Source organism: Mustela nigripes, chromosome 16 (assembly GCF_022355385.1).
Source record: "Mustela nigripes isolate SB6536 chromosome 16, MUSNIG.SB6536, whole genome shotgun sequence".
Taxonomy (NCBI): Eukaryota; Metazoa; Chordata; class Mammalia; order Carnivora; family Mustelidae; genus Mustela; species Mustela nigripes.
Window position 1 is genome coordinate 50,515,049 of NC_081572.1, and position 27,586 is coordinate 50,542,634.

The following is a 27,586-nucleotide window of genomic DNA, read 5'->3' on the forward strand; positions in this document are numbered from 1 at the left end:
GGGGGGGGCGACAGGATTGTGCATGGTTGCCTTCTGTCCTGTAGGCCCGAGGGAAGAAGGCATGACCAGGGTGGAGGCTGTGGAGATGGAGGCAGAGTCTGGAGATACTTGAGATGTGTACACTCTGAACTTCTGTACCGGGGAAGGTTGCCAAGAGGTCTGGCAGAGTAATCACAGGTGAAGCCACATCGCCAAGAGGCTAGGACAGGAAAGAATCCTAAGAACCAGATGTGGGCCCTGGGACCCTAGTCTTTGAACAAGGACCAGAGGTGGGGCGGGTGGGGGTGGGGTGGGCTGGGACCTGGGGTCAGCCTGTGGGATTGCGGTGGAGCTGTTGACCGCACACACTGAGATGCTTGGGGCGAGAAGATGGGATCTTGGGGAACAGGTTCTGGAGGCCTTGCTGTCTTGGTTGGATGTTGGGCATGAGGAGAAGGGAGGAGTCCGGGGTGACCTCGAGGTTCGTGGGCAGCTGGGTGGCCCCGACCCCCGACACGCAGGGGCTTTCGGAAAGCGCACACGTTATGGTGGAGCGGTACAGGAGGCAGCTGAGCGTGGAGCCTGGGGAGTCTGGGCCGGCAGCCCTTCCGCCTGGCTCTGGACCTGGCTCCGGCTTTGTGTGGGGTCCCGCCCGGTGCGGTTCCCCAGCCTCTGGCAGGGCAGCTGCCTCTGCAGGCTCTCTGCCTCGCTGAACAAATTCATGCTCCTCGTCCTGCTGAACCCCACCTTCTTTGGTTTAGTGGCCGTTTTGCTCCAGTCCTAGTCCTGCCACCCACAGACTTCCTGGAGCAGCTTCCTGCAGATGACATCTCGATTTCCAATGCTCATTTCAATACCGTTATCAAACCTGCTCTTTTCTTCTAACTAAAAAATTGGGGGGGGGGGGACACCTAGGTGGCTCAGTCAGGGCGTCTGTCTTCGGCTCAGGTCATGATCCTGGAGTCCCGCATCGGGCTCCCTGCTCAGTGAGGAGTCTGCTTCTCCCTCTGTCCCTCCCCCCTGCTCATGCCCTCTCTCTCTCTTTCTCTCTCTCAGATAAATAAAATCTTCAGAAAAACTAAAGGAAAAGGTTTCCTAGAAAATTTAAGTAAATAATTTTTTTTAAAGATTTTATTTATTTATTTGACAGAGAGAGAGGAGGAACCAGGCTCCCTGCTGAGCAGAAAGCCTGATATGGGACTCAGTCCCAGGACCCTGGGATCATGACCTAAGCAGAAGGCAGAGGCTTAACCCACTGAGCCACCCAGGCATCCTTAGTCAATAAATTTTACTTAAGGAATTTTATATGTGACTCTTCCACTGCCAATCACCTAAGTTCCTCCAAAGTCGGAATCATGATCTTCAAAATAGCCCCTTTTAGAAAGAGCTTTTGGGGCACCCAAGAGGCTCAGTCGGTTACGTGTCCGACTCTTAATTTTGGCTCAGGCCATGATGTCGGGGTCTTGGGATTGAGCCCCATGTTGGGCTCTCCCCCAAGTGTGGAGCCTTCTTGAGGTTCTTTCTCCTTCCCTCTGTGCCTCCCCCTGCTTGTGCATGCTCACCCGCTCTAATGAATGAATGAATGAATGAATCTTTTGTTTAGTCCACGGTTGTCACTGTCAGTCCACAATTCTTTCACTTGGGCTGCTTTGATCTCCACTTGAATATGGATGTACTTCAGAAATTCCCCACCTGTAACCTTTGGGACCCACTTTCTTGACTTCAGGGTCACGTTTAGGGTCAAAATAGATGGCTCTACCTGGTTCTTTATGTCAGACACTCCCTAGACTGTCACATCCTAGAACTGCACAGATTGTAGGGATCCACCAGTGCCTGGGGTTTAAACAGTATGACTGTTAGGTCTTTCATGGTTTTAAATGATTGAAGTCCTGTAGTTCCTTCCCACAGATCTAACACATAGTTCTGCGAATAGCGGAGACCACACGTATTCTGTATGAGGCCTTCCCAGCGATGCAGGTCTCTGGAGAAGGCCCCATCAGGATAGACCTCAGCTGCTTTCTTTCTTTCTTTGTTATTTAACATAAAGAACTTTAAAGCTTTATTGAAAGATGTTACTGAACAGGTCTTGTCAGTTGCATTTTGCAACACCCCCTCTCCCCACCCGGGACCTTGGGTTTCTTAAATCCTTCCCCAGTCACTTCTCTTTGGTGCTATCAAGTCTACAATCTACTTTCCTGTCTGGTCTCTCTGCTTCCAGGCTTGCCCTCCTGGCCCTGCTGGCGGTCTTTGTAAAACGAAAACCTGACTGCCCCTCCTTCCTTTACCTAATACTCCCAGTGCCTTATTATAAGTCCCAGTGCTCTCACTGGGTGAATACTGTCTACCTGATGTTATGTCCGTTTGGATCTGTCACGTGAGAAGGCGGGCCATCTCCATGTGTCCCACTGTTGGCGTGTCAGCTCTGATCACTTGGTTACAGCTGTGTCTGCCAGTGCTCATCACTGTAAGTGTATGTTTTCCCAGCGATGACTCTTGCCGGAGTCCGTTATTACCATGTAAAATGGCAGTTTTCTTTCTCTTCATGCCATCTGTATCAACTGGCATCCTTCATTTAAAAAAAAAAAAAAGAGTTATACCTTCTCTCTGCTCCATTATTTTTTAAAATATCAGAATGGACATTTTAATGGGATTTTTTCTTTCAGTGGGTTCTAATCCTTTTGTGTTTTTCATTTTGATGCCCAAAATGAGCCAGTGGGAGCCCACTCAAGTTCACTTCTAGAAGTGTTGCCCTCAATTTTTTTGAGTACTTCCATACTTTTTGTGACAGAAAGGTTTTTCAAGCCCACATTGTATTTTCTGGCTTTGGAATCAGGCATTTCCCCGTGGAGCCCTGCTTCCTTTCAGTGGAGAATGGTATTTAGAAACCAAGATTTGGATCGGTGTGCTCACTGCCACCAGAGCGTCCTTTCTTCTAGGCCCTCACAGTGGAAGAAGTAGGATATATTCCCTTTTTTGAATAATGAGTTGGAACTCTTGCTTACAGGAGAATGCCACCTAATTAATGTGTAGGAATGCTTGCGTTAAGCAAATCATTTGGCAACTACTGTAGTAATAACTCGTTCAGGCAAGAATCATCAATAGCTGCTCAAACTCATTGGTGAAAGTCTGATGAGGAGTGAGATACGTAGTCTCGAAGTATCTGTTCCAAGATAGCTGCTAATTACAACGGGACACATGGTTACAGTGGAGAAATCTGGCAGACGCCACTGTAATGAGGTGATCCAAGCTAACATCATCAGTAAGGGGATGCACCGATGTTACGTGCCTCCTGACGTCCATATAGAGGCTGATGCTTTTGACAATTAATGTGCTATCTGTAGCAGTATGTTTCAACCCTAGCCATGGGAGGATACTTTATGGGGGTCCTTTTTTAATTCTTTGGTTTGGTTTCAGGCAGGGACCCCTTCTCTTGGGGGGCTCTTATTTCATTTGAAAATCAGAGTCTGGAGCCCAGCAACCACAAGCTGTCCCTGAGTCCTCACGGATACCTGAAAACCAAAATGTGAGAGTCCCCCAAAAAACAGCCTCCAAGGTGACCCCTGGGAGACCTGGTCCTGGTCCCCATCTTTAATCTCAGTGGGTTTGAATCACCCTCAGACCATGGTAGACTGTCTTCTGGCCATAGGAAGCTGGTGGGGAGTACTGACAGCTCTCTTTTTGGCCACCTGCGTTCTTCCTCCATTTTTCTTGGGTTACTGCAAAGGACAACTGGGATTCTGTCCAGCCACCTGTACATTCAGCAGTGGGCATCTCCCCTGGGTTCAGATATGTCCGAACCTGCTAGAGTAGATGACAGAGCTGCTTCCCACCCCGCCCCCTGCCCCAAGAGCCAGAGTTGCTGAGGGTCCTGGCCTCCTCCAGAGGGTAGGCTCTGGGGACCACCGCTGTCACCTGGCGGGTGGCCAGGCATTGTCCTTACATCGGGCTGCCCCCCACACTAGAGCTAGGACCGTCGCAGATGGTGGGGACAAGGCAGATAACCCTTCATATATTTACCGCAAATGGGCACCGAGGGACCTTCCTGCTCATAGACCTGAAGTTCATGTACACAGAACCAGATGGTGTCTACCCTTTTCGTGTAAGAATGGTTTTACGTGTTTCTCAGATGTTTGATAGAATTCGTAGGTGAAGTCAGCTGGGTCTTCAGTGTTCTTCGTGGGAAGCTTTAATGGCTATGGAATCTACTTCTTTAGTACAGACAGCGCCATTCGAATTCTCTGATTTTCTGTCCATGACGACTTTTCACAAACCCTTTTCGTTTGGTTCCGTGAGCAGGGAGATGGCCCTCTCTGAAGGTGGCCTCTCATGAACCAGGGGCTGAAGCCGAAGCAGGGCTCGTTCCTGTGTCCCCTGCTCTGAACTTGGGACGAGAGACCAGAGTCCTGGTCTCTCGTCCCAAGTTCAGACTCCTGCTGAGCACTCGTGTTCCTGGCCCACGGGGGGCGCTGTGGAGTCGGCCGTGAACGAGGCAGAGGCTTGCCGTTAAGGTGGAAAGAGACGCACATTACAGTGATGGGAGTTTTGGGGAAGGGGCGCCGTGGGGATCGCAGGGTCCCCAGGGAGCACGGCGCTGTCCTGCAGGACGATGAGTCTGTTTCCTTGTGAACCTCCATGATGGGAGCTCGTGCACGTGTCATGGGTGAAGAGTGGGGGATGCTGGTCCCCGTGCAGACTGCTTGGGTTCATCTGTGGTTCGGCCCTGGTGAAAGGGCTTGGGGTTGTGGGATACCCTTAAAATTTTCAGCAGGAAAGGAAAGCTGTGTTGTAGGAGCCCAAAGGGGAACGAGGAGGAAGGAAAAAACCAGCAGTGCCTGCATCTGGGCCTGCTTGCTCCGAAAGCCGCCCCTGGGCTGGGGCCAGGCTGGGGCCCCCCTGCGCACCACGCCCTGCTTTGTAACAGCTCCGACCAGCTCTCACCTGCCTCGTTCTGGCACTTCGCGGGGCTCGCTCTAATGCAGGTTTTGCCAGAACCTCCACTAGATTTGTTGGGTGCGTTTTTAATATTCATCGTGGTGGCCTCCAGCCCCACCAGGCTGCCTGCCCAGGCGCTCTCAGATGTTAGTGCTCTGGTTACATTTTGTAGGTTTTGAGGGGTCCGTTCTAACCCGACTTTGATTCACGTCCTGTTATTATTCATGGGCACTTTTAGAGAATACGAAGTTTTCCTAATAACGTATATACGTATGCATGCTTGAAGGCAGAAATGTCTATATTACAGAGGAATGTAGTTTGCGAGCTGGACAGAATATAAAGGAAAAAGTCCCTAAACAAAGAGTAAACAATTTAAGAACCAATGACAACTCCATTGGCATCTCCCTAGAGCTGTGGGTCCATAAGGTGCTCCGAACACCTTCTCTCTGTGCTCAGAGCCCAGCAGTGTGGGAGATGGGTTCTGTAGTCACTTCTGTCCCCATTTCTCAGATGCCAGAGCGCAGACTCCGTATAGCCCGCAGCCAGTGCCCAGGGCAGTCGCTCAAGGGCATCGGCTGATCTCCACCCCCCGGAGCCGGGAATCCTGATTTCCAAGGCGGAGAAGGCAGTGGCCTGGTCTGAGCAGAGGGCGGCCCAGCGCAGAGGGAGGAGACCCTGCCCCAGAAATAGGCCAGCCCTTGTTCTGCAGAACTTGGCGAATCTGCCTTGCATTATGTAACCTCAGTGGCCACACTGTTCCCTTTGTTGAGTCCCTCCGTGTGACCGATTTTCTGTCAATCTCCTTAGCTAATGAGCCCCTTCAAGGGAGAATGGGTGGGTCACAGCCCAGCCTCCCTCCCAGCAGAGCAGCATAGCCGCTTTCCAGAGCGTGGCCTTTCCCAGAACACGCCTTTTGTGTGGGAGAGAATCGCTCCTGCTTGTTTGGAATAAAAAAGCTGCTCACGCTTCCTTCAGTTGTCGCTGCATTTTACTGAAACCTCCCACTTTTGGGGCCGATGTCCATCTTCCTTGGCCTTACTCTTGTGCTCGGTGCCCCCCACAGCCAGGCAGAGACTGGCATAGGGGCAGATGGAGGCAAAAACTCGACCCCTGCCTTTCGGGAATGTTTTGGGGACACACGCATGCACATGTTGAGGATGTTGTGGGAGACCCTGGTGTAGAGGGATGAAAGCATGGGCTCCGCAGGCCGGAGGGGCCAGGGAACAGGCAGGCATTCTGGAAAATGAAGGGCCGCAATAGCTGAAGTAGGAGGGGAGAAGTCAGGGGAGGAGATCACTAGAAACTTCGTGAGATGCCAGGGAGCCCAGGGGTCATCCCTGGGAACATCCTGCTCAGGGCGGGGACACCTGTCGGCTCTCTCCAGCATCCATGACTATCTCCCCCCGGGGCCTGCACCCAGGCATGGGTCTCATGGACACCATGTGCCACAATGGCGCTGGAGTGCCTGTGCTAAACGTGCTTTTTTCTTTGGAGCCTTCTCGTGGGTCTGGCTGTTCCTCCTGCAGAGCAAAGGAAGTCTCCGTGCTGCCATGCCCGGAGCCATGTGGCAGCTCCGGCGAGGGCAGACATGTCCAGGGAAGAAAGAGAAGCCGTGGAGCCGTGGCTGGCTGCCCCCGAAGTGGGCCTGTGGCTGAGTGACTGGCAGAGGCGGGAGCCGGGACTGGTGAGACAAGCCATCTGGTCTCAAACTGGAAAATGACTACTTTTGGCAAAACCGGAGTCAGGTTGGATAGAGTTTGTGTCCTGACTGCAGTTCAGGGCAGCAGGCCAATAACAAGCTCTCTGAGCCTCGGTTGCCATGTCAGTAAACTGGAGAGGGTCCAGCTGTGACCTGAGAGCCACGGTCTGAGCATGATGGGTAGGCTGCCTGGAGGAGGTTTCAGCAGCACAGGCTCAGTGTCAGGGCTGAGGGAGCAGGTCTGCAGGTGCAGGACTCCAGAACATTGCTCATGGGGTTCAAAGTCCGCCTGAGAGGGAAAGGATCTACTAGTTGGGGGAAATGAGGGAGGAAACCTTGTTTTAGATGAAGAAAGTTTTAAAGTGTTAAGTACTCAGGGTGTCCGGGTGGCCCAGTCTGTTGGGCATCTGCCTGCAGCTCAGGTCATGATCCCAGGGTCCTGGGATCAAGCCCCGCATTGGGCTCCCTGCTCAGTAGGGAGCTTGCTTCTCCCTCTCCTTCTGCTGGTCCCCCTGCTCATGCTCTGCCAAATAAATAAAAAATAAAATCTTCAGAAAAAAAATTGCAAGTACTCTTGGTATATTAAAGATGAAATGGAGATGTGGCTTTACTCTCCACTTTAGCTGAGTATTTTAGGGCCTCAGAATAATTCCACAAATTCTCAACCCTGCAGTGCTCTGTACATTCCCTGACTGACTGGACCCAGTCCCGCCTCTTCTTCCCAAGCTCTCCATTCCCTGGGCCACTGCCAGATCCCTGGGTCTTCTCTTACCTCTTCTCCGGACGTTCCCTCGGCCACCTGGCCTTGACTAAGGCGGCCCCCCAAGGACATGGTTTCCCTTATTTCTGCTTACACCTGGGACCTTGGGTGGGGACTTGGGCTCAAGTGTTTTTCTCTTGGGTCTCCCCACTGTCCTTTCCAGAATAGCATCCTGTTCCCTCCTGCAAAAGACATGAACCTTCGATGTTCCCCTCGTCCAGACACACTGCCCCGCACCCTTGCTGCCCAGCCCGGGAATCTGCATCCTGGTCTACCTTCCTGTGCAACTTGCTGACTCCCCCTCGGCCTCACACTTGCACGGGTCAGCCTGCACCTCGTCCTAAACGGAGGCTGTTCTGTTACCCTGTCAAGACCACAGAGGCCGTCATCCCACCACATATTTCTAGCAAGCTCCTTTCTGCTCGGTGAGACCTCCAGCGCCCCCATGCCTCGCCCCCGCAGAGGACAGCTTTTCTTCCGTGGCCGAGTGACCGCAGCTCTTAAAGGTCTTGTAGCCGCCCAGCCCTGCCCCTCCTGCCCTGGCCCTGTTCTCCTTCTCTCTGCCACAGCGGCATGTCCCTCGCACGCACCCTGGGCCACATCCTCCAACCTCCCCAGATTCTCAGCCGCTTTAATAGTTTCGTCTTTTTTCTACATCTTCTCTCTCGGGATCGTTGTCATTAGGATACTGACATCCATTGTCTTGCTCTTAATCCCCTCGATACTGTTTCAGTATAAGGCATGTGCGTGTGGGATGGGACAAACCCTAGGAACCATCCTCCGTTCTCATCTTCCTACATCCAGTCCATTTTCAGGACCAGCTGGTTCTCCCTCAGAGGGCAGATCTGTTGGCACCGTCTTCGTTGTCACCTGATCCATGTCACCATTTTCTCTTGAATGAGCCACCAAGAGTTTCCTAACTGATCTGCGTTTCTTCTTGGTTCCCTAAAATTCAGTCTCCATACTGTGAACTTCACAAAACCTAAGTCAGCACCATTCCGTTGCTTAAAATACAACTTCAAGTTTCCCAGTGCACTTGGATTATCAGAATCTAGATTCCTTCCCATGGCCTATGAGCCGGCCCCTGCCTCGTCTTAGGGGTCTTCCTTTCCCTTCTTTAGGAAAGGAAAATCCCTTCCTGTCTGCAAGTCTTTTTTTTTTTTTTTTTTTTTTTTAAGATTTTTATTTATTTATTTGACAGAGAGAGATCACAAGTAGGCAGAGAGGCAGGCAGAGAGGAGGAAGCAGGCTCCCTGCTGAGCAGAGTCTGATGCGGGACTCGATCCCAGAACCCTGAGATCATGACCTGAGCCGAAGGCAGCGGCTTAACCCACTGAGCCACCCAGGCGCCCCCTGTCTGCAAGTCTTACCATGCTGCTCGGACTAGAATGCTCTCGTCCCCACTCTTCAAATTTTTTACTCCTTTTGCGCCTTGCTCTGCCCAAGAGGCCTTCCCCAGCATCCTCTGTCCCGAGCCTTCCTGTTTTCCCTCTGATCTGCTCCCTATTCATTTTGGTTTGGCCAAAATCCCCCTGATTTGTAATGACACGTTTGGGTGTCTACTTGTTGACTTTCTCCTTCGCTCGCTTTACAACCCAGGAGGGCTGTGATTATGTTTCGCGTGACTAGCGGAGCGCCCGAGCTGTAGGAAGGGCTCTGAGTGAGATAGTTAGCCAGGAGGGAGAGAAGCTGTGTTTGGGGGCTCACAAAGGGGCGACCGGCTGCTCCCTAGATGGAATCATCTGCTTTATCTAAGTCCATGGAGCATAAAAGTGGTTTTTCACATGTGCAGGATCCAGCGGTTCTGAGTTCAGATGTAGGTGGATTCCTGCTGTTGTTCTGGACTCTGGTGGGAAGCCCACCCGTCATCCCTCCATGTCCAGTGTCTAATGTTGCTTTAAAAAAAAAAGTCACGTAAAATAAGCCTCAGCATAGTATGGTGCAGGGAGCATTGGCCTGGGAGTCCCGACCCAGCTTGGGTCTCTGGGTCTTACATTGCTTTGGTTCCTCAAAGCTTTGTATCTCTGTGTCCTCATTTGTAAAATAAGGGAGCTTTGATTAGGAGAGAGAAAACTCCCTTCCAAGTTGTATGCTTTTCGCTCTGGGATGAACGGTGGCTTAAGCAGTCAAGACATTTAATGATCTCTTGAACTTGAATGTGGAGCCATGATGGTTCTACGGTTGGTGCAGGGTTCAGAAAGGTGGTCAAAGACCCGGCCCTTTCCTTCCTTCTGCTTGGCTGTTGCTTTGTCTCCAGGCTAGCCCCTCATAGTCACTAGATGGTTGCCACAGCTCTAGGCATCAGGGCCTCCGACGGGAGCATCAAAAGCACAAGGGGATGGGTGGCGAGAAGAGACCTCCTCATGGGTTCTCTCTCATTTTATCAAGAAGGAACATCTTTCCTGGAAGTACCCTACCATGCTTCCTTTCGTCTCATTGGCCAGAACCACCTCCTATATCCACACCAGAGAACTTGGTTACACCAAATACGGTTCGCCCCGGCCCCACACTGGCCAGTATTCAAGTGCACACAATTAAATACAGCTGAATCCTGTGAACGACAGGACAGAAAGGGCAGGCTGTTGAAGCGGCCTCGTAGATCTGGATTCCTGTGACTCTAAGTGCTTGGCTTTGAGGGAGGATGGCTGGGCCTCCTGACGCATTCTCTGACGGAGTGATGGGCAGCAGGAACATTTTCTTTTTAAAGGAATGGCTGTGTGTTCCCGAATGAGGGGGGGAAACAGAAAGGATTTAGAAATAGATGGATTTAGCGGCCCAGGGAAATTTAGCGAGCAGTGGAGTCCAGCGTGCCATTCGTAGTAAAGGCCCCACGACCGCGCTGCCCCTTGTGGAGAGCGGCTGTCACAGGGGGAGAAAGGATCAGGGGTGGCTGTCATGAGGCAAGAACTCTGTGAGCTTCTGTAGCAATCTGGGCCCGTTCTCCTTCCAGTCCAGGCCCCTGGCCTTAGGTGTTCCTAGTAAGTGCTCTTCTTTTAAAGCCATTGGGTAACAAGTCAGATAACAAATAAGGAATGCATTCATAATGACCAGATCATTAAGAACCTACCAGATATGCGCCAGGTCCTGCGGTGCCAAAGGGACAAAGTGCCGGTCCTTGAGGCTGACCTTCTAGCGGAGGGGAAACCACCGGCATAGATAAATAAGCTCTGTGCCAGGTGTGTGTCTGGGGCCAGGGAGAGGGAGTGAGTGGCCACCTGAGCCTGAGAGGTGATCCGGAAAGGCTGTGACCCTTCAAACAGGAACAGGTATTTATCCTCTGTGGAGAGTGGCGGGAGCCCTTGGGGAGCCCCGGCAGGCCCTGGCTGGGTGGGGCTGGGGCCGCGGGGTGCTGTGGGCCCGAGCAGAGTCTGGGCTTTCTACCTCAGGTGTGGGAAACTGGACACTGGAGAGGCAGGTCTTCAGGTAACATGTATCAAATTATTTCCCCGTTTTCTTCCCAGAGGTGTTAAGGAAAGATTTTCTCTCATTTACTCTGACATTGAATACATACTATGGACCAGTTATTAACAGCAAGCCTGATAGCTTTGCTATAAACCATATATGGACTAGTTTATGGGAAAATGTCTACATTACATTTCTCGCAATTTTTAACAAGATTCCAAGTTTCAAAACTACCAGAGTTACTTAATATTTGCTACAGTATTTTCCCATCTTTATCAGCTTCGCTGCTAGCAGAGAGAGGGACATTGACAGATGTCTTCTTGTTCTCCGGCAGTTTCCAGAGCTGACTGTTGGTACAGTCGGAGACAGACCTCTCTGTGTGTGGGGGAGGCCAGGATTCTTGCCCAGGGTGGCCCGGTAGTGCTGCTGGGCCCCTGGGGGCTCGGATGCTCACCTCCTCAGGCTTTTGTTCAAGTCTCATCAGATCGGTGAAACCTCCTTTGACTGACTTCTTGAAAACTCCAGTTCCTGCCAGTCCTGGTCTTCCATATCTGCTTTTTCTTTTTTCATTCTACACCTCTCCTGATAGCTCACTGTATAATTTACTAGCAGATTTGTGGTTTGGGATCTCTGGTCTCCCCCTACTAGAATGTAAGTGCTTTCTAAGCAGGGATCTTGGGTGTTCTGTTCGCTGGTTCGGCTAAGCACCTAGAACAGTGCCTTACAGAAGACCTAGACTCACAGCTCGGGATGTGGGTCGTTAGAAAGTGCCCCCCAAAGGGGCGCCTGGGTGGCTCAGTGGGTTAGGGCCTCTGCCTTAGGCTCAGGTCATGATCCCAGGGTCCTGGGATCGAGCCCTACATCGGGCTCTCTGCTCAGCGGGGAGCCTGCTTCCTCCTCTCTCTCTGACTGCCTCTCTGCCTACTTGTGATCTCTGTCTGTCAAATAAATAAATAAAACACTTTTAAAAACGCTGTTAAAAAAGAAAGCGCCCCTGAAGACTTCACTTGTTCTTACTGACCAGGATCTGTCACTCAGCAGAGCTGAGCTTGGAATTCAAGGATGAAGCTCTGAGCTTGTCAGAGTGAAGTCTTTCATACCTATTTGGAGGTCTTCATGTTGGGGGTAAAAGGCTGCTGCCCTCTGAGGGCGGCCCTAAAGGTTGCTGGGATGAGGACCACAGAACAAAGCAGAGGTGGGGTCTCGGGCTCTGGCGACAGTTCTGTGTGCTGACGATAATGGGTGCTGTTCTTTTGAACAGATATAAGAGTCTGGTCACTGGGACTCGAGCGAGAAGAGTCATCGCTGTCCTCTGGGTCCTCGCCTTTGGCATCGGACTGACCCCGTTCCTGGGGTGGAACAGTAAGAACACTGCCGCCAACTGCACGGAGCCCTGGGATGGAGCCACAAATGCAAGCTGTTGCCTCGTGCGGTGCCTGTTTGAGAACGTGGTCCCCATGAGCTACATGGTGTACTTCAACTTCTTCGGGTGCGTCCTGCCCCCGCTGCTCATCATGTTGGTGATCTACATCTGGATCTTCCTGGAGGCCTGTAGGCAGCTGCAGCGCACGGAGCTGATGGACCACTCCAGGACTGTCATCCAGCGGGAGATCCACGCCGCCAAGTCCCTGGCCATGATCGTTGGGATCTTTGCTCTCTGCTGGCTGCCAGTACATGCCATCAACTGTGTCACCTTCTTTCAGCCAGCCAAGTCTAAGGCTAAGCCCAAGTGGGTAATGAACACGGCCATTCTCCTGTCACATGCCAACTCGGTGGTCAATCCCGTTGTCTATGCCTATCGGAACCGGGACTTCCGCTACACTTTTCACAAAATCATCTCCAGGTACATTCTCTGCCAGACGGATGTCCTCAAGAGCGGGAATGGGCAGGCAGGGGCACAGCCAGCCCTTGATGTGGGCCTATGACCTAGGGCCCGGCCTCTTCAAGAAGGCACACATTCTCAATAAACAAAGGGACGGGACATCACTGGCTGATTCCTGTTTTTAAAGACAGTGACACTGTGTATGGGCACGGGCCACCTCTCTTTTGAGTGACCACATATCTAGCTAATATGCACGTTATTAGTTGGCTGCAAAGGTTCACAAATGTATTTCTGGTTCGTTCTGGCTGCTGTGTGGATGATGCGAATGGCCTGGATTGTAAAAGACTGTTTTCGTTTTTAAGAGTCTGCGTCTTTTCATGGTAGAACATGAAACTATTTTACTGTAAAACACTGTGAACTGTTATAATACAAAATTTTTTTAATGTAGAGGCAGTGAAAGAGTAAGAGTAAGAGTTGAACATACTAAAAATAAATACTTGTTCCTAGGAAGGTGACCAGGAAAATTAAAAGTGTAATTCTTCAGTTAACAGACTAATGTATTTATTTGGGGAAATGCTACTCTTGTGAATTCGTAAGTGGACTGTCAGTCTTTGGGAACATTGTTCTCCATGTACTGCACACCACCCTAGAGGAAGAACGGGGTTCATGCGATCCCTCCCCTCCCAGACGGCACCTGCCCCTTCTGCCCTTAGGTAGTCACGTGTATCCCCACCAGGCTGCAGTCTGGCCACGTCCCTGGAGCCCAAGTGTGAAAATGTGAATAAGTAAAAATCCTACATCCATGTACCTCTATTACAAGAGATAAAAATAAAACTTCACAACAAGTTTAGCATGCTGCACCCACATCCTTTCCTTTATAGTGAAGGCTGCTTAAAAGGAGAAGTTCATACCCAGCTCAAGTTTCCCAAGGAGTCGAGTCTTGACAGGTTTTATCTGCGGCAACAAAGGGCTCTCTCCCCCCACCCCCACCGTGCCACCCGCACCCTTTCCCGTCGTGTGCTCGCCTGGCGCCGCACGTCTCCAGGGCTGGGCTGTAAGATGTTTCTTCTGTTTGTTCGCGGCTGCATTTCCTTCTGCAGTAAACCCAGGAGAGCGAGGACACTGCAGATTTACGAGCCCCCGCGGAGCCAGAGCGTTCGTGGCCCTCCAGGCTCCTGCTCCGGCTGGGAACAGCTTTGCTAAGTCTCCTGGCTGCACGCAGTCTCATTTTCACTGTCACTGTCACAGCTCCTTCACTCTGTCCAGGTCCAATCGAGTTCCATTTCTCTCCTCTAAAACATGTCTCTTGGTAGTTCTCGGGCGTTTTTCTTCTTCAGACTGGAAGCCCCTAGTAGTTTCTGGGCTTCCTTCAGGGCGGGATGTTTAGCCCCTTCCTTCCTTTGGCCTGGTGCAGGGCTCTGCAGTGCAGGCAGAGCAAACCACCCCTTCCCTCACCGACGGCACCGCCGTCTAAACAGTCAGTGCGTGCTCCGGCCCCGGCTCCGCAAACTGGCTGCAGCTCCCAGAAATGAGAGCTGTGGAGGCTTCTGGTATGCCTGCGCTTCTCCATGTCTCTGCTCTGCTTTACTGCAGACAAACTCCTGGGTCCCGGGAAAGGGAGGAACACCCATCTAAACTTCACCTGACCAGTGTCGTTTACTATTCTAGCCTCTTAAAAATTACTAGGATTTCAGGGACTTAAGACTCTAACTGGGCGCCCGGGATGCTTAGCCGGTGAAGCATCTGCCTTCAGCTCAGGTCATGATTCCCGGGTCCTGGGATTGAGTCCGAATTGGGCTGCCTGCTCGCCGGCTTCTCCCTCTGCCTGCCACCCCTCAGCTTGTGCCATCTCTCTCTTTCAAATAAATTAAAAAAAAAAAATCTTAAAACATCTAACTGCAGGCAGGACATGGTATTTAGCTTTGTCTGGGTCAGAGGCTTGCTTCGGCTAGGAAACTGACCCATGAGGCTCAGGTTTTTCAGGAGAAAATTGTAGGGCTTCAAAGCATATGCACATCCTGGCTTGCACCTCATAGTCTCTTGGCCGTGAGGGAACAGAGGCAGTGACAAGAAGTCTCCAGAAGATCTATTTCACCTCTCTTCCGTGCGAAGCTTGGTAGGTTAAATGTGTTTCTGGGTGGGACTCCTGTTTTGAAAGATAACCATGTCTATAAAGATAGCAGCGTCTATACCTTCTGTACTGCTTGTTTCTTCTTCACGAATAATAGGTCAGTCAGTTGCTTGTCAGAGACCTTTAGCTGTCGACAGGTTCCCATCACCTGACTAAGATAAATCGCCAGGAGATGCTTGCACTGGAACACAAGACAGAAACCTGTTAGACACGGATGGGCAGGGCTGACGCTGACAAGGACCGCTTGCTGCACTTACTGGGAAGGGAGTGGGGCTCAGATGTTAGACTCACTGCCTAAAAAGTGCAGCTGAGAGGGACACGATGTGTTCCTTCTAGAAATCCGAGGGGATAAAGGAAGTTTTACTTTGCCTGTTGTTTTGGGACTGGCACAGGGTTTATAACCCACAGTGAGAACCAAGAGAGGCCCCTCCTCATCTTCCGCCCTGCTGCCTTCTTCCAGCCTTCAGAACACTCTTGACGGCGATGCTGAACATAACCTGATCTGCTGTGTTGCTTGGTGCTTCTCGCAGATGAGCTCATTGAAATCTGTCCACCAGCCCATGAGGACAGGCCTCAACCCCATTCTACCCATGCAAATAGTCTGTGGTCTCCCTTCACTGCACACTGCCCTACGGGGGACGTGCTGGAGGGTGGTGGAACCCTCCCCTGTAGCAGCCTAGACACACCTCTGGGGACATGCGGGACCTTCTGTCACAGAACACTCTCAGCTTCAAATACTGAAGGGTCCGCAAGTCTGATCCTGGGTCTTCTCGGGCAGAGCACACCTATGACACACCAGCTGTGAAGCTGGTCTTTTAATGACAAGATGCGCAACCAGCCGCCCCCGTGCCCAGGATGTTTACCAGCTTAACTGTGAGAGAGAAAGGGGAAGCGTGGAGCAGGTACTGTAATTTTCCCTGGCAGGTCTTACAAAATAGCTACCTGCTCTCAGGTGGGTAGTGCTTTCTCCTCGGAAATAAGGAGTTACGGGAGTATGTCTTGCTCCTGCTTGACGTTCTGGGCGCCTGTGAAGTGGGCAAAAGTCTCCACGTGCTCTCCTGCCTCGCGTGCGAGGCCAGCATGGCTCACTGCCAGGCCGTCCGATGAGCAGTGGAAAGGAACACCTCATAGCTGCAGCAGGGGACACACAGACTCACTAACGACCAGTTTAGCTTCTGTTTATATTGGGCTAATTCCCCAGAGCCAGCTTTTGAGATTACCTTGTTGCCCTCCCCAAAGCTTCATCTGTGACCTTTTAAATAAAACATTGGGTAACAGATATAGATCTAAAAATGACACTACATCTCCCAAAGAGATGACTATTTGCAAGCAAGGACAATCAGCCATTTGTTTCAATACATGGTAAAAATTTCTGTTTTGGGGGCACCTGGTTGGCTCAGTGGGTTGAGCTGAGCGTCGGCTTCGGCTCAGGTCATGATCTCGGGATCCTGGGATCAAGCCTTGCACTGGGCTCCCCGCTCAGCATGGAGCCTGCTTCCCCCCTGCCCTTCAACCCAGCTTTTGTGTGCGTGCGCGCTCTCTCTCTCTCTCCAATAAGTAAATAAAATCTTAAATAAAAAAAATTTTCTCTTTTGTACAACTCTTAAGCTACACGGTAAGGGCCAAGAACTTGCTAATCTGCCCAGAAAGGGAAGAGCCTTCCCCTCCTCACCAGCAGGCTGTCACTCTTCCGCAGCACGGAGAAGGCAAAGGCAGGACACGAGCAGTAATGACAAGAAGCCAGACACGTGTATGTTTTACCAGAACTTCCAAGTACCTAGAAGGAAAAGGACAGATGAAATCAGACTCAGAGAGGTGTGCCAGACAACGGCTCCCTTCCCTTAAGTTTATCCATCTGAGGACTCCAGGTTGCCCTGCAAACCGCGCTGGGAACTGCAAAAATGTCTGACCCAAAAGGGGAGACCCCACTTCCCTGTGTGCAGACTCGGGGCTCTGCTGTATGAAGATAAAGCAAAACTGGAGTTTCAGACCAGCTAAACCTCCTGTATAAAGGGCCTTAGGCCTCTCCCTAGCGGTTTAGAGAGCCAGCTCCATGCGCTGCCTGGAGAGAGGAAGAGGAACCTGTCCCCTCCAAACTCTTTGCTGTTTCTTCACCTTTTGTATCTCACAGTAGGTGTGAGCGTTTCTAAAGCTTCCGCCACATACCCAAACCAAGTGTGAAAACCGGTGAGCAGTGCGGCAGGAACAGGAAGACGGGTGTTCAGAAGAAGGAAAGGGCTCTTAAAAAACATTTGAGAGCAGGGAGAACAAACAAAGCAAAGAATCTTGCAAAAGGGATGACTCGGCGGCCAGGGTGGAGGTCTCCGAAGGAGGCAAGCCTGGAACTGCCTATTCACCAGGCAGGACGGAAGGAGGACGCAAGTACTTGAGGGGCTGGTGAGAGGCCTCGTCTGGGAACAGACTACCTTGTTGGTAGTGGGGGGGCAGAAGCAGACAGGGGTACAGGGAAATTATGATGTGTCTGTGGCATGAATGGACAAACCTGGAGAAATCGCTCGTGGACATCTCTCCACCTCTAAGCAGCCCAAACCAAAAATGTCCGGGGCCTGAAGTGTATAATGAGTATCCAAGGAAGTAGAAACATCCTAAGGAATATTTTACCATGACCTGCCACTTAGGAATTTGCCCCACGGCTTTCAAATTAGTTTTAGGCTCTGAGATGGGGAGATTGAAATGAAAAGGCCAGGACCCCCCCCCCCCCCCACCAAAAGAGTCAGCACTCCTGAAAATCTCCCCTCTACCTCCCCAGCAAAGAATAAAGCCACTGGGAAGGCCACGACGGAAGACCAGAGTTCCAGCATTGTGTTTGTCAAAGTGATGACAGTCTGAAACCAGACTGTTTTCCACTTCATCCTGGGAAAAACCCAACATCCAGCAGTGATGTGAACAATTCTTGGGTCTCCGAACCATTACCAATGGATAAAATGTTAGATTCCTTCCTTTCCTCTACCTCTTCTCTCTAGGTGTAAATTTAAGCAGGCATAAGCCTCTGGAATTCTATACTTGAATCATTGTCCGGCTTCTTCTTGTGGGTCTCCAATCCTTCAGAATACTCTGGACTGTGCCAAACCGATGCCAGGCGACTTAGGGAAGGGGAGAGAGGCTCCCTTGCCTGATCCTGTCAGGGGCTGGCTAAGACTAAAAGTACAATGTTCAACTGCCTAAGGCAGTAAACACTGTCCAGAGATAGTAAATTGTGAATTTGCTTCTTCCTTATCTAGCCATCGGATGACTAACGAACCCAGTAATCAGCCAAAAATCTGAGTTAGAAAGGATTACAACTGGAAATTGACCTCAGGGATCATCTAACTCAGTGGCTTCAGCCTTCAATGGAAAAATGCCCTCCCCTCCCAGAACTGCCCCCGCTTCTGCCCCCACTTGTCCCATTCACAGTCTGCAAGGTTTATCCCCAGAAGGAGAGAGCTTTTAAAAAAGAAATATCTGGGTAATAGGAAACGGAAGCCGTGAGTAGACTCCTAGGAGCCTCCCTTGGGGGAAGTCAGCTGTGGTTCCAGCAGCTTCTAAGGAGTACGACCCACCTGGACGGTTGTCTGCTCACAAGCACAGTCTGTTTTACGGCTGCCGCCAGCCTCTCAGGAGCCGTCCCAGTGCTCAGCTGTATGATCTGTTTTGCTCTGTGCTCGGTGCCTCTGAGAGATCATACATTGCTGCCCTATTAAATACTGGCTGGTTGTGTGACCTGCTTTAGCGGGGAAGATGGGTGTAGCCACGCGGAAACAGACTGGAACCGACCACATCCTCTTCCTCTCTGCTCTGAGACCCACAATACTCCAGAGAAGGGCTGCTGTGCTGATGCAGATCCCTGAGTAAAGACGTTCTGGAGTGGATGACAGTCAACTCGGAAAGGATGGGAAGCAGGACTGAGACATACAGCATTGTTTCTGGAAGCCTTTGACATTTGGGAGTCATGGCTGCCCCCTCCTAACTTAGGTTCTCCTGACTGATGCATCCCTCTCTCTAGGTGACCCCAGAAATTCTACAGACAAGCAACTCAGGTGACAACAGCACAATGACGACTCTGCTGTATCTGGAAGACAGTAACAGTCCCATAGCGTGACCTACAGGAAGATGATCAGCTTGGGGGGGAGGGGGTCAGACCGTGTCTGACTCAACTTTTATCATCTCAGACAACCTCTTACTTAAGCCAAATTTGGACTATCTTAATATACGATGAGACCATTAAGGTTAATTTGAGAGTGTATATAAGAGTTCTACAGCCTCATTTAATTCAAAGTCCAAGCTGAAAGTCACAGTACTAGGAAGTTTGCGTTTTTATGACGAATAAAGCAATGTAATAGAATATAGGATGGGAATGATGAAAGTTAAACAAGTGGCAATCTTGGGAACAACAAAAAGTCAACAACAATTGAAATATTTCAAACAAAACCTTTTAAGATTTTAACTAATGACTAGATCTTAGAACTGGAGGACAGTTAGAAGTCTGTTTGCACAGGTCAAGTGTTATGCTAATACTGGAATGAAGACAAAAAAATCTGAAACTAAAAGATGTGGGAAAAACTCAAGGGCCCTTCCTGTTCCGGGTATTTTAGCTCCCTAGAAACGCCAAATAAAAACACTAAGAGGTAAAATGGAAATACCTCGTCAGGTACAATATCATTTAATAGCTTTATTAATCTGGGAGTTTGCCCTGACAAAATTCTAACAGGTAGCTTCTTTTACGTAAATGCAGTGTTAACTCCGGCACTCAACATTAACTACCCCATTTTCCTGAATGAAGAAACGGATGAAGACTTTGCCAGATGGGTTAAGTTACGCTACAATGTGGAACAGCCCGCTAATTCACTAAGCAAAGGCACCTATTTGCCCAAGGAGGCTTTGCTCCCTCTCTAGGAATTAATGGACATGGTCTTAGCTCTGAGAAGTTCATCGTAAATAAACCAGAATCCAAATGCTGAAAAACTTCCTATTTCCTCATTTTCAGCAAGACCTAGATGACATACTAGAGCTGATGGCTTCTTTACTCCTTCCAAGCCAGATACACACATACACAATTTTTAAAATATTTTATTTTCAAGTAATCTCTATACCCAACATGGACCTTGAACCTACAACCCCGAGATCAAGAGTCATGCCCTCTACCAACTGAGCCAGCCAGGTGCCCCCAGACTCAAAATTTTGGGAGAACACTGCCCGTATTTTTATTTCATTCACAAGATTCCCCTCCCTCAATCCCACGACACTTAGCCTTGTCTTATATAACTAGGCTGTGGTGCGGGGGAGTGGGAATGGGTTGGGGTGTGGCCCACTGTTCATAGATAGGCAGTGTGGGACAGCAGTTACAAACCCCAGCGGCCAGACATGAGTTTACTTTTTTCCATCTCAGTTTCCTGCAAGATAATACCTACTTGGGCTTGGAGGGTTGGGGAGGATTATCAACAACACATGGAAATCTGAGTCTCTCAGAGTCTCTGATAAGAGGCTATTACTTTACAGATCTACGCATATTAAATTCTAGAGGACAAAACTACAGTCCAGGTAGACAATCTGCCTGGAGCGTAGTCTGCCGGCAGCAGTTCTGAAAGAACACTGCTGGTAGATGAATCTGAGCATGCAGAAGGACCTCAAAATGCATTCTGGCTTTTGCTTGTAGGCAAGAGATAAGGAACAAGGTGGAAGTATCAACACAGCTTTTGGGAGAAAAGTGCCTGTTATCAAACACAAGGAAGCAAAACTCAACTCCAAGCCATTAGACTTAAAAAACAGCTGCTCCGCGTCACTGCCAGTTCCATACATTGCTACCAGGTTGGGTTAGGAGGTCTTAGTTAGCTTATCTTCATTACTAATACACTGATTTTTCTGAAGTTGGGTCATTTGCTTTTCATTAGCCAGGGTATACTGGGATTCTTGAAAACATTTGGTCGTCAGGGGTGTTTCCTTGTTGACCTGATCCCCACCTCTAGATTTCTACCTGGTAAACACGCCTCCCACTAGGTGATGAGATTAAGGTGACGGACTGTCGGTCCACGAGGTCCAAAGCCTGGATGGCGGATGAGCCAAAGATGAACTTCAGCCTGGGAAACAGAGAGGTTTTCACGTTAGACGCCCACTCCCAGTCACCATAGGAACTTAACCCAAGGGATCACCTTTGGCATTTAAAAAAAAAACCTCATTTTAATTTGGGGAAAAAAGACAATACAGCAAAAACCCATATAATGTTAACCCCCCTAGAATGCTAACATGTTTATGGAAAAAGCCCCGTTTACACATCATACTGCTTCCTGTTCTTCCCAATTGCACTGGTTTCCTACCTGTTAATGTTTTTCTATCGTATTTGACAAAGTACACTGAATATGTATACACAGCACATGCGCATACACGCACCTGCGTGTGATCTTGTTTCATAAGTTTTAGAACACAAAAAGATATTTATTCACTGTGCTTTTGAAAATGATGCATGTTGACATACGTATTTTTAATTTCTGAGTAACATTCCACTGTGGGTAGATGTATTTTATTTTTTAAGAACGCAGATAGGCATTCCGTTTCTGTTCTACATTATCAATAATATTCAGTTATCCCTGTACATGTCCCTGATGCACTTAGGTGGGAATTCTTCCTGCTTATATTAGACTTGCTGAACCCTAGGATGTGTGCATTTTTCATCTTTTTTTTTTTTTAAGATTTTATTTATTTATTTGACAAACAGAGATCACAATTAGGCAGAGAGGCAGGCAGAGAGAGAGGAGGAAGCAGGATCCCCGCTGAGCAGAGACCCAGGTATCATGCATGACCTGAGCAGAAGGCAGAGGCTTTAGCCCACTGAGCCAGCCAGGCGCCCCCATTTTTCAGCTTTCATAGGTGTTGCTAATAGCTTTCCACAGTGGGAACCACAGTCCCACCAGCACTTCATGAGTTCGAGTTTCCCCACATCCTAACCAATACGAGTATTATCAGACTTTCATGTTGAGCATCTGATGGGTAGTCATTTGTACTTTTTGTATTAGTAATAAAGGCTATCCACCTTTAAATGACAGATCAGAAAAAATCCCCCCAAAATGTGGGGAAATTCTTATGATAGGTGAGAAAGATTGGGTACAAAATTAGGTATTTAGAAACTCTCAATCATGTTTAAAAAAAGTTTTTTAAAAAAGATTATTTATGTGACAGAGAGACAGACAGCAAGAGAGGGAACACAAGCACGGGGAGTGGGAGAGGAAGAAGCAGGCTTCCTGCTGAGTAGGGAGCCCCTGGCGGGGCTCGATCCCCGGACCCTGAGATTATGAGCCGAAGGCAGACGCTTAACAACTAAGCCACCCAGGCACCCCATGTTAGAATTTTTTTTTTAAGAAAATCCATGATCTCTGGGACGCCTGGGTGGCTCAGTTGGTTAGGCAGCTGCCTTCAGCTCAGGTTGAGATCCCAGGGTCCTGGGATCGAGTCCCACATTGGGCTCCTTGCTCAGCAGGGAGCCTGCTTTTCCCTCTGCCTCTGCCTGCCTCTCTGTCTGCCTGTGCTCACTCTCTCTGACAAATAAATAAATAAATTCTTTAAAAAAAAGTTAAAAAAAAAAACCCCATGATCTCAAAATAAAACCTTAAAAAAAGGCAAACACAAACTGTAACAGTGATTATCACTGGGTGGTATGATTGTTGATGCTTTTCATGTTTTATCTTCCAAGAACATTTTTTTTTTTTTAGTATTTTATTTATTTGAGAGAGAAAGCATGAGTGAGAGGCAGAGGGAGAAGCAGGCTCCCTGCTGAGGAGGGAGCCTAATGCAGGATTCAATCCCAGGATCCTGAGATCCTGACCCAAGCTGAAGGCAGATGTTTAACTGACTGAGCCACCAGGTGCCCCAACCAAGAACATTTTTTTTTTTTTTTAATAAGCAGGAGTTATTTTTATAAACTGGAAAATAAAATGGATGAGTTGAACTAAAATAGAAGATAATGTTTTAAACAACTCATGTGATCTGACACAAAACATGTAGAGCTACTATCTTCAAGATTAAAATGTTCAAATTCTTCATTTTCCAACAATTTAGTCTCTTGATACAACAAATAATAGAATGGGAAGAATTTAAAAATTTTTCATTAAATTGGAAGATTATCTATGGGCAAAGAAAAATAAAATTTGGTCATAACTTTATCAATTAATCACGATTAACTTTAAAAATGAATCTAGTAAGAATTTTTATGCCTGTCTTTGTAACTTTATAATTTATGGTGAACACCTTCCTGAGTATTTTTTAATTCACTCTTAATGGTTACAAAGAGTTCCACTATAGAGATGAATTATCTTGCTTCTCCCCAAACTCTGTGTTTAGATAATTAGTTTCTTAAATCTAATGTGAATCACTAGACTGTTTCCAGGTGGGTCTGTTTCTGTTTTTGCTATCATAAGCAATACTGCATGAATATACTCACTGTAAAATCTTGATGAACATGCATGAGCACTTCCTTGGGATACACTCTTATAAATGGAATTTGTGAACCAAAGAACATGTGCATGTTTTAAAGCTCCATGGCCTGTGGCCAGATTAGTTTCCAGTTGACACTTCTATCAGGAGGGTATCAATTACCCTTTTCTCCATGTTCTTGGCAACATCTGGGACATTCTTTTTTTTTTTTTTTTTAATATTTTATTTATTTGAGAGAATGAGAGAGAGTGAGAGTGCATCCACAGGAGGGAGGGGCAGAGGGAGAAGCAGGCTCCCTGCTCAGCAAAGAGCCCTATGTGGGACTCCATCCCAGGAGACTTGAATCATGTCCTGAGCACGCTTAACCCACTAAGCCACCCACGCGCCCCCATCTGGGACATTCTTACCAACATCTTTTTTGTGGTAGCCAGTTTTAAAGATGGGAAGTTGTGTCATTATTTTAATTTGTATATTTATGATCACTAGGAAGATTTACCCTTTTCCCCAAAGTTTTTGCTAATTTACATTTTTATTATATTTGCCCATTTTCTTTGTTTTAGAAGTAATTTATTTTCTAATAATAATCGCTACAAAAAATTTAGTAGAGAAATGTTAAAACCTTTTGTAAACCTAAATTTTCTTTTCTTTCCTCTAAAATCATCACTGGCATAGGTTGGTGTATATCTTTCTAAACTATTAAACATTAGGTATACAAATGCATACACAATTAAATGTTACTCATTCCTAGGTAGGTTTCACTTTTTTGTTGTAGCTGTATTTTTGAACTTCGTGTATGAGGGAAAATACTTTTTTTAAAAAAGATTTTATTTATTTATTTGACAGAGATCACAAGTAGGCAGAGAGGCAAGCAGAGAGAGAGGAGGAAGCAGGCTCCCTGCGGAGCAGAGAGCCCAATGTGGGGCTCGATTCCAGGACCCTGGGATCATGACCTGAGCCGAAGGCAGAGGCTTTAACCCACTGAGCCTGAGGGAAAATAATTTTTAATCTCTTTAATAAAATACCTTTATTCTCTTGGATTTTAAACATTTCTATCATCTACAAATAATGGTAACTCTTTCCTTACAGATAGGCATGCTTCTAATTTCTTTTTCATGTGTCAGTATAACAACTACAACTACTAAAACAATTTTTTTGTTGTTGTTTTTTAAAAACTTATTTATTTATGAGAGAGAGTGCTAGCACGTGAGCAGGATGAGGGGCAGATGGAGAGGGAGACAAGCAGACTCCCCACCTAGTGGGGAGCCCAATGTGAGGCTCAATCCCAGGACCCCAGGATCATGACGCAATCTGAAATCAAGAGTCAGATGCTGAGCCAGGCAGCCCAACTTTAACAATGTTAAAAAAAAAAAAGGGGGGCGGTGGGGGGAATAGGACAACACAAGAATACCTTGTATTATCAAGAATGGTATTGGCTTTGGACAGATTTTTAACAATGTCAAGAAAACATTGTTCTTAGTAAGAGTACTTTTAAAAATAAAGAGTTGGTGGGGCACCTGGGTGGCTCAGTGGGTTGAGCCCCTGCCTTCGGTTCGGGTTGGGATCTCTGGGTCCTGGGATCGAGCCCTGCATTGGGCTCTCTGCTCAGCGGGGAACCTGCTTCCCCTTCTCTCTGCCTGCCTCTCTGTCTACTTGTGATCTCTGTCAAATAAATAAATAAAATCTTAAAAAAAAAAGTTCTTAAAAATAAAGAGTTGGTGTTGAAAGGATCTGGCTTTTAAAACACATTAATGGGGACGCCTGGGTGGCTCAGTTGGTTAAGCAGCTGCCTTCGGCTCAGGTCATGATCCCAGCGTCCTGGGATCGAGTCCCACATCGAGCTCCTTGCTCAGCGGGGAGCCTGCTTCTCCCTCTGACTCTGCCTGCCATTCTGTCTGCCTGTGCTCGCTCTCCCCCCCCCCTCTCTGATAAATAAATGAATAAAATCTTAAAAAAAAAATAAAATAAAACACATTAATGGTGGGTGCCTGGGTGGCTCAGTTGGTTGGGTATCTGCCTTCTGCTCAGGTCATTGATCTCAGGGTCCTGGGACATCCCTCACTGGGCTCCTTGCTCAGCAAGGAGCCTGTTTGTCTCTCTGCCTGACTCTCCCCCCACTTGTGCACGATCTCTCGTACACAAGATAAATAAAATCTTAAGAACAAAACAAAACACATTAATGGTTGGGGCATCTGGGTGGCTTAGTGGGTTAAGCATTCGACTCCTGATTTTGGCTCAGGTCATGATCTCAGGGTGATGGGATCCAGCCCTCTGTCGGACTCTGGACCCAGTAAGGAGTCTCCTTGGGATTCTCTTTCTCTCTCTCTGCCCCTCCCCCAGCTTTCTAAATAAGTAAATAAATAAATAAGAATCTTAAAAAAAATTAAATAGAACATGTTAATGATTTTTTTAAAAAACCAACTATAACAGGATATATACTTACGATAATAGATGCTCGTCAGGAACTGTAAAACATGAATGGGAAGAAAGTTAATCATGTTAAACCAGTGGCCATAGACACAAAAATCACTGAAAGTCTATAACCAAAAAGATTTTTGTATAAGATGGTGAATTAATTCTATGCATCTAACTTTACTCCTTCCAAATACTCCACTAAACAATAATAAAAGGATTTTTCTTTAAAAGCATAAGCTCCTCAGGATAAAAGGGCAGGAAGAAACAGCTAAGATATACTGGAAAATAATTTACAAGACCTGAGGAAACTGAATCCTAAGCTAGCAATGGAGAGAGCCAAACAACAATAAGCTCATTTATGCTCCAAAGTCCACTACCTTCTTTCCCTGAAAACCCTCAGAAATTGGTGACACCAGATAGCTTTGGAGGTGGAAATGAAGCTGGGGGCAGGGGGAGCGTGGCTAAAATAACACAAACTTTTAAAGTAAGTTTAAGGAGATAGAAGGTAAGTGATAAAATGCTTTCAGATGTCTGAAGAAATATTATTTCCAACATATAATTCAATACCTAGCCAAGCTATCATTTAAGGGTGAGGTTGGAAAAAATGTTTTAGACATGTAAAGCTTCAAAAAGTATACTTCATGTACTCTTCTTCAGGAAGGTACTAGAGAATGTGCTGTATAAAATAAGATAGTAAACCCAGAAAAAGAAAACTGTAGGTATACTAAACATACTGCTCAACACAGGCAAAGGAATTCCTAGGATAATAAGGGTGAAGGAAGATCGCAGGAAATTAGCTAGGAGGGCAGTCAGTCCCTATTAGAACAAGTCTAGGTTCTAGGAGAGATTTCCACAGGAGAATGAAACTCATACAAAACATCTTAGTCATCTGAACATATGCGATAGAGACTTATTTATTTATTTTTAAGATTTTATCTATTTATTTGACAGAGAGAGAGATCACAAGTAGGCAGAGAGAGAGGGGGGAAGCAGGCTCCCCGCCAAGCAGAGAGCCCAATGCAGGGCCTGATCCCAGGACCCTGAGATCACAACCTGAGCCGAAGGCAAAGGCTTAACCCACTGAGCCACCCAGGTGCCCCTGCAGTAGAGATTTAGAATACGGGTAAAGAATTTGAGATTGAATTACACAGACAACTAAACTTAGACATAGACAACTAAAAAAACCAGGGGGGTGGGGTGGAAGGGGAGGCATAGGGTGGCTGGATGATGGACATTGAGGAGGGTATGTGCTATGGTGAGTGCTATGAATTGCATTAAGACTTATGATTCAGGGGCGCCTGGGTGGCTCAGTGGGTTAAGCCTCTGCCTTTGGCTCAGGTCATGATCTCAGGGTCCTGGGATTGAGCCCTGCATCAGGCTCTGCTCAGCAGGGAGGCTTCTTCCCTCCCCCCTCTCTCTGCCTCTCTGCCTACTTGTGATCTCTGTCAAATAAATAAATAAAAATATATAAAAAAAAAGACTGATGATTCACAGTCCTGTACCCCTGAAGCAAATAATACATCATACGTATGCGTGTGTGTGTGTATATATATATATATATATATATATATATATATATTTGAGAGAGAGACAGTGAGAGAGAGCATAAGTGAGGAGAAGGTCAGAGAGAGAAGCAGACTCCCCGTGGAGCTGGGAGCCCGATGCGGGACTCGATCCCGGTCCCAGGATCATGACCTGAGACGAAGGCAGTCGTCCAACCAACTGAGCCACCCAGGCGTCCCTGTACGTATATTTTTAAAAAAGAAAACTAAAACACATACAAACACAACCAGAAAAGTTGTAATTCTTGGGAAAACAAAAAGTTACACAGGAAAGGAAAAGTAAACATAGCTTCCTAGTGGCCCAGCTGTGATTTGCTATCACATCATCATACAAGCATAAACTCAGAATCTCAATCTAAAAATATTGTCACTGAAGGATAGGGGATCAGGAATAGTGTATCACTATGTACAACAAATATTTTAAAATAACAGGAGACGGTTCTGCTGGAAATAAACACCAATCAAT

General features: G+C 47.8%; 2 protein-coding genes and 1 non-coding gene across 3 annotated transcripts in view; 1 reads left to right on the plus strand and 2 right to left on the minus strand.

Moving 5' to 3' along the window:
- ADORA2B (adenosine A2b receptor) overlaps positions 1-13,142 on the plus strand; it is a 22,025-nt gene extending 8,883 nt beyond the window's left edge. Inside the window, exon 2 of the mRNA XM_059379894.1 lies at positions 12,034-13,142. Coding sequence (XP_059235877.1) covers positions 12,034-12,697 — 664 coding nt within the window. The 3' untranslated portion in view covers positions 12,698-13,142. The remainder of the gene's footprint in view (positions 1-12,033) is intronic.
- LOC132004624 (small nucleolar RNA SNORA18) lies at positions 1,862-1,992 on the minus strand. The gene has a single exon (XR_009400578.1). It is a non-coding gene; the product is annotated as a small nucleolar RNA SNORA18 (small nucleolar RNA).
- ZSWIM7 (zinc finger SWIM-type containing 7) overlaps positions 12,881-27,586 on the minus strand; it is a 16,143-nt gene continuing 1,437 nt past the window's right edge. Inside the window, exons 2-5 of the mRNA XM_059379895.1 lie at positions 25,587-25,608; positions 20,697-20,799; positions 16,398-16,502; positions 12,881-14,906 (exon numbers count right to left, since the gene is read on the minus strand). Coding sequence (XP_059235878.1) covers positions 14,781-14,906; positions 16,398-16,502; positions 20,697-20,799; positions 25,587-25,608 — 356 coding nt within the window. The 3' untranslated portion in view covers positions 12,881-14,780. The remainder of the gene's footprint in view (positions 14,907-16,397; positions 16,503-20,696; positions 20,800-25,586; positions 25,609-27,586) is intronic.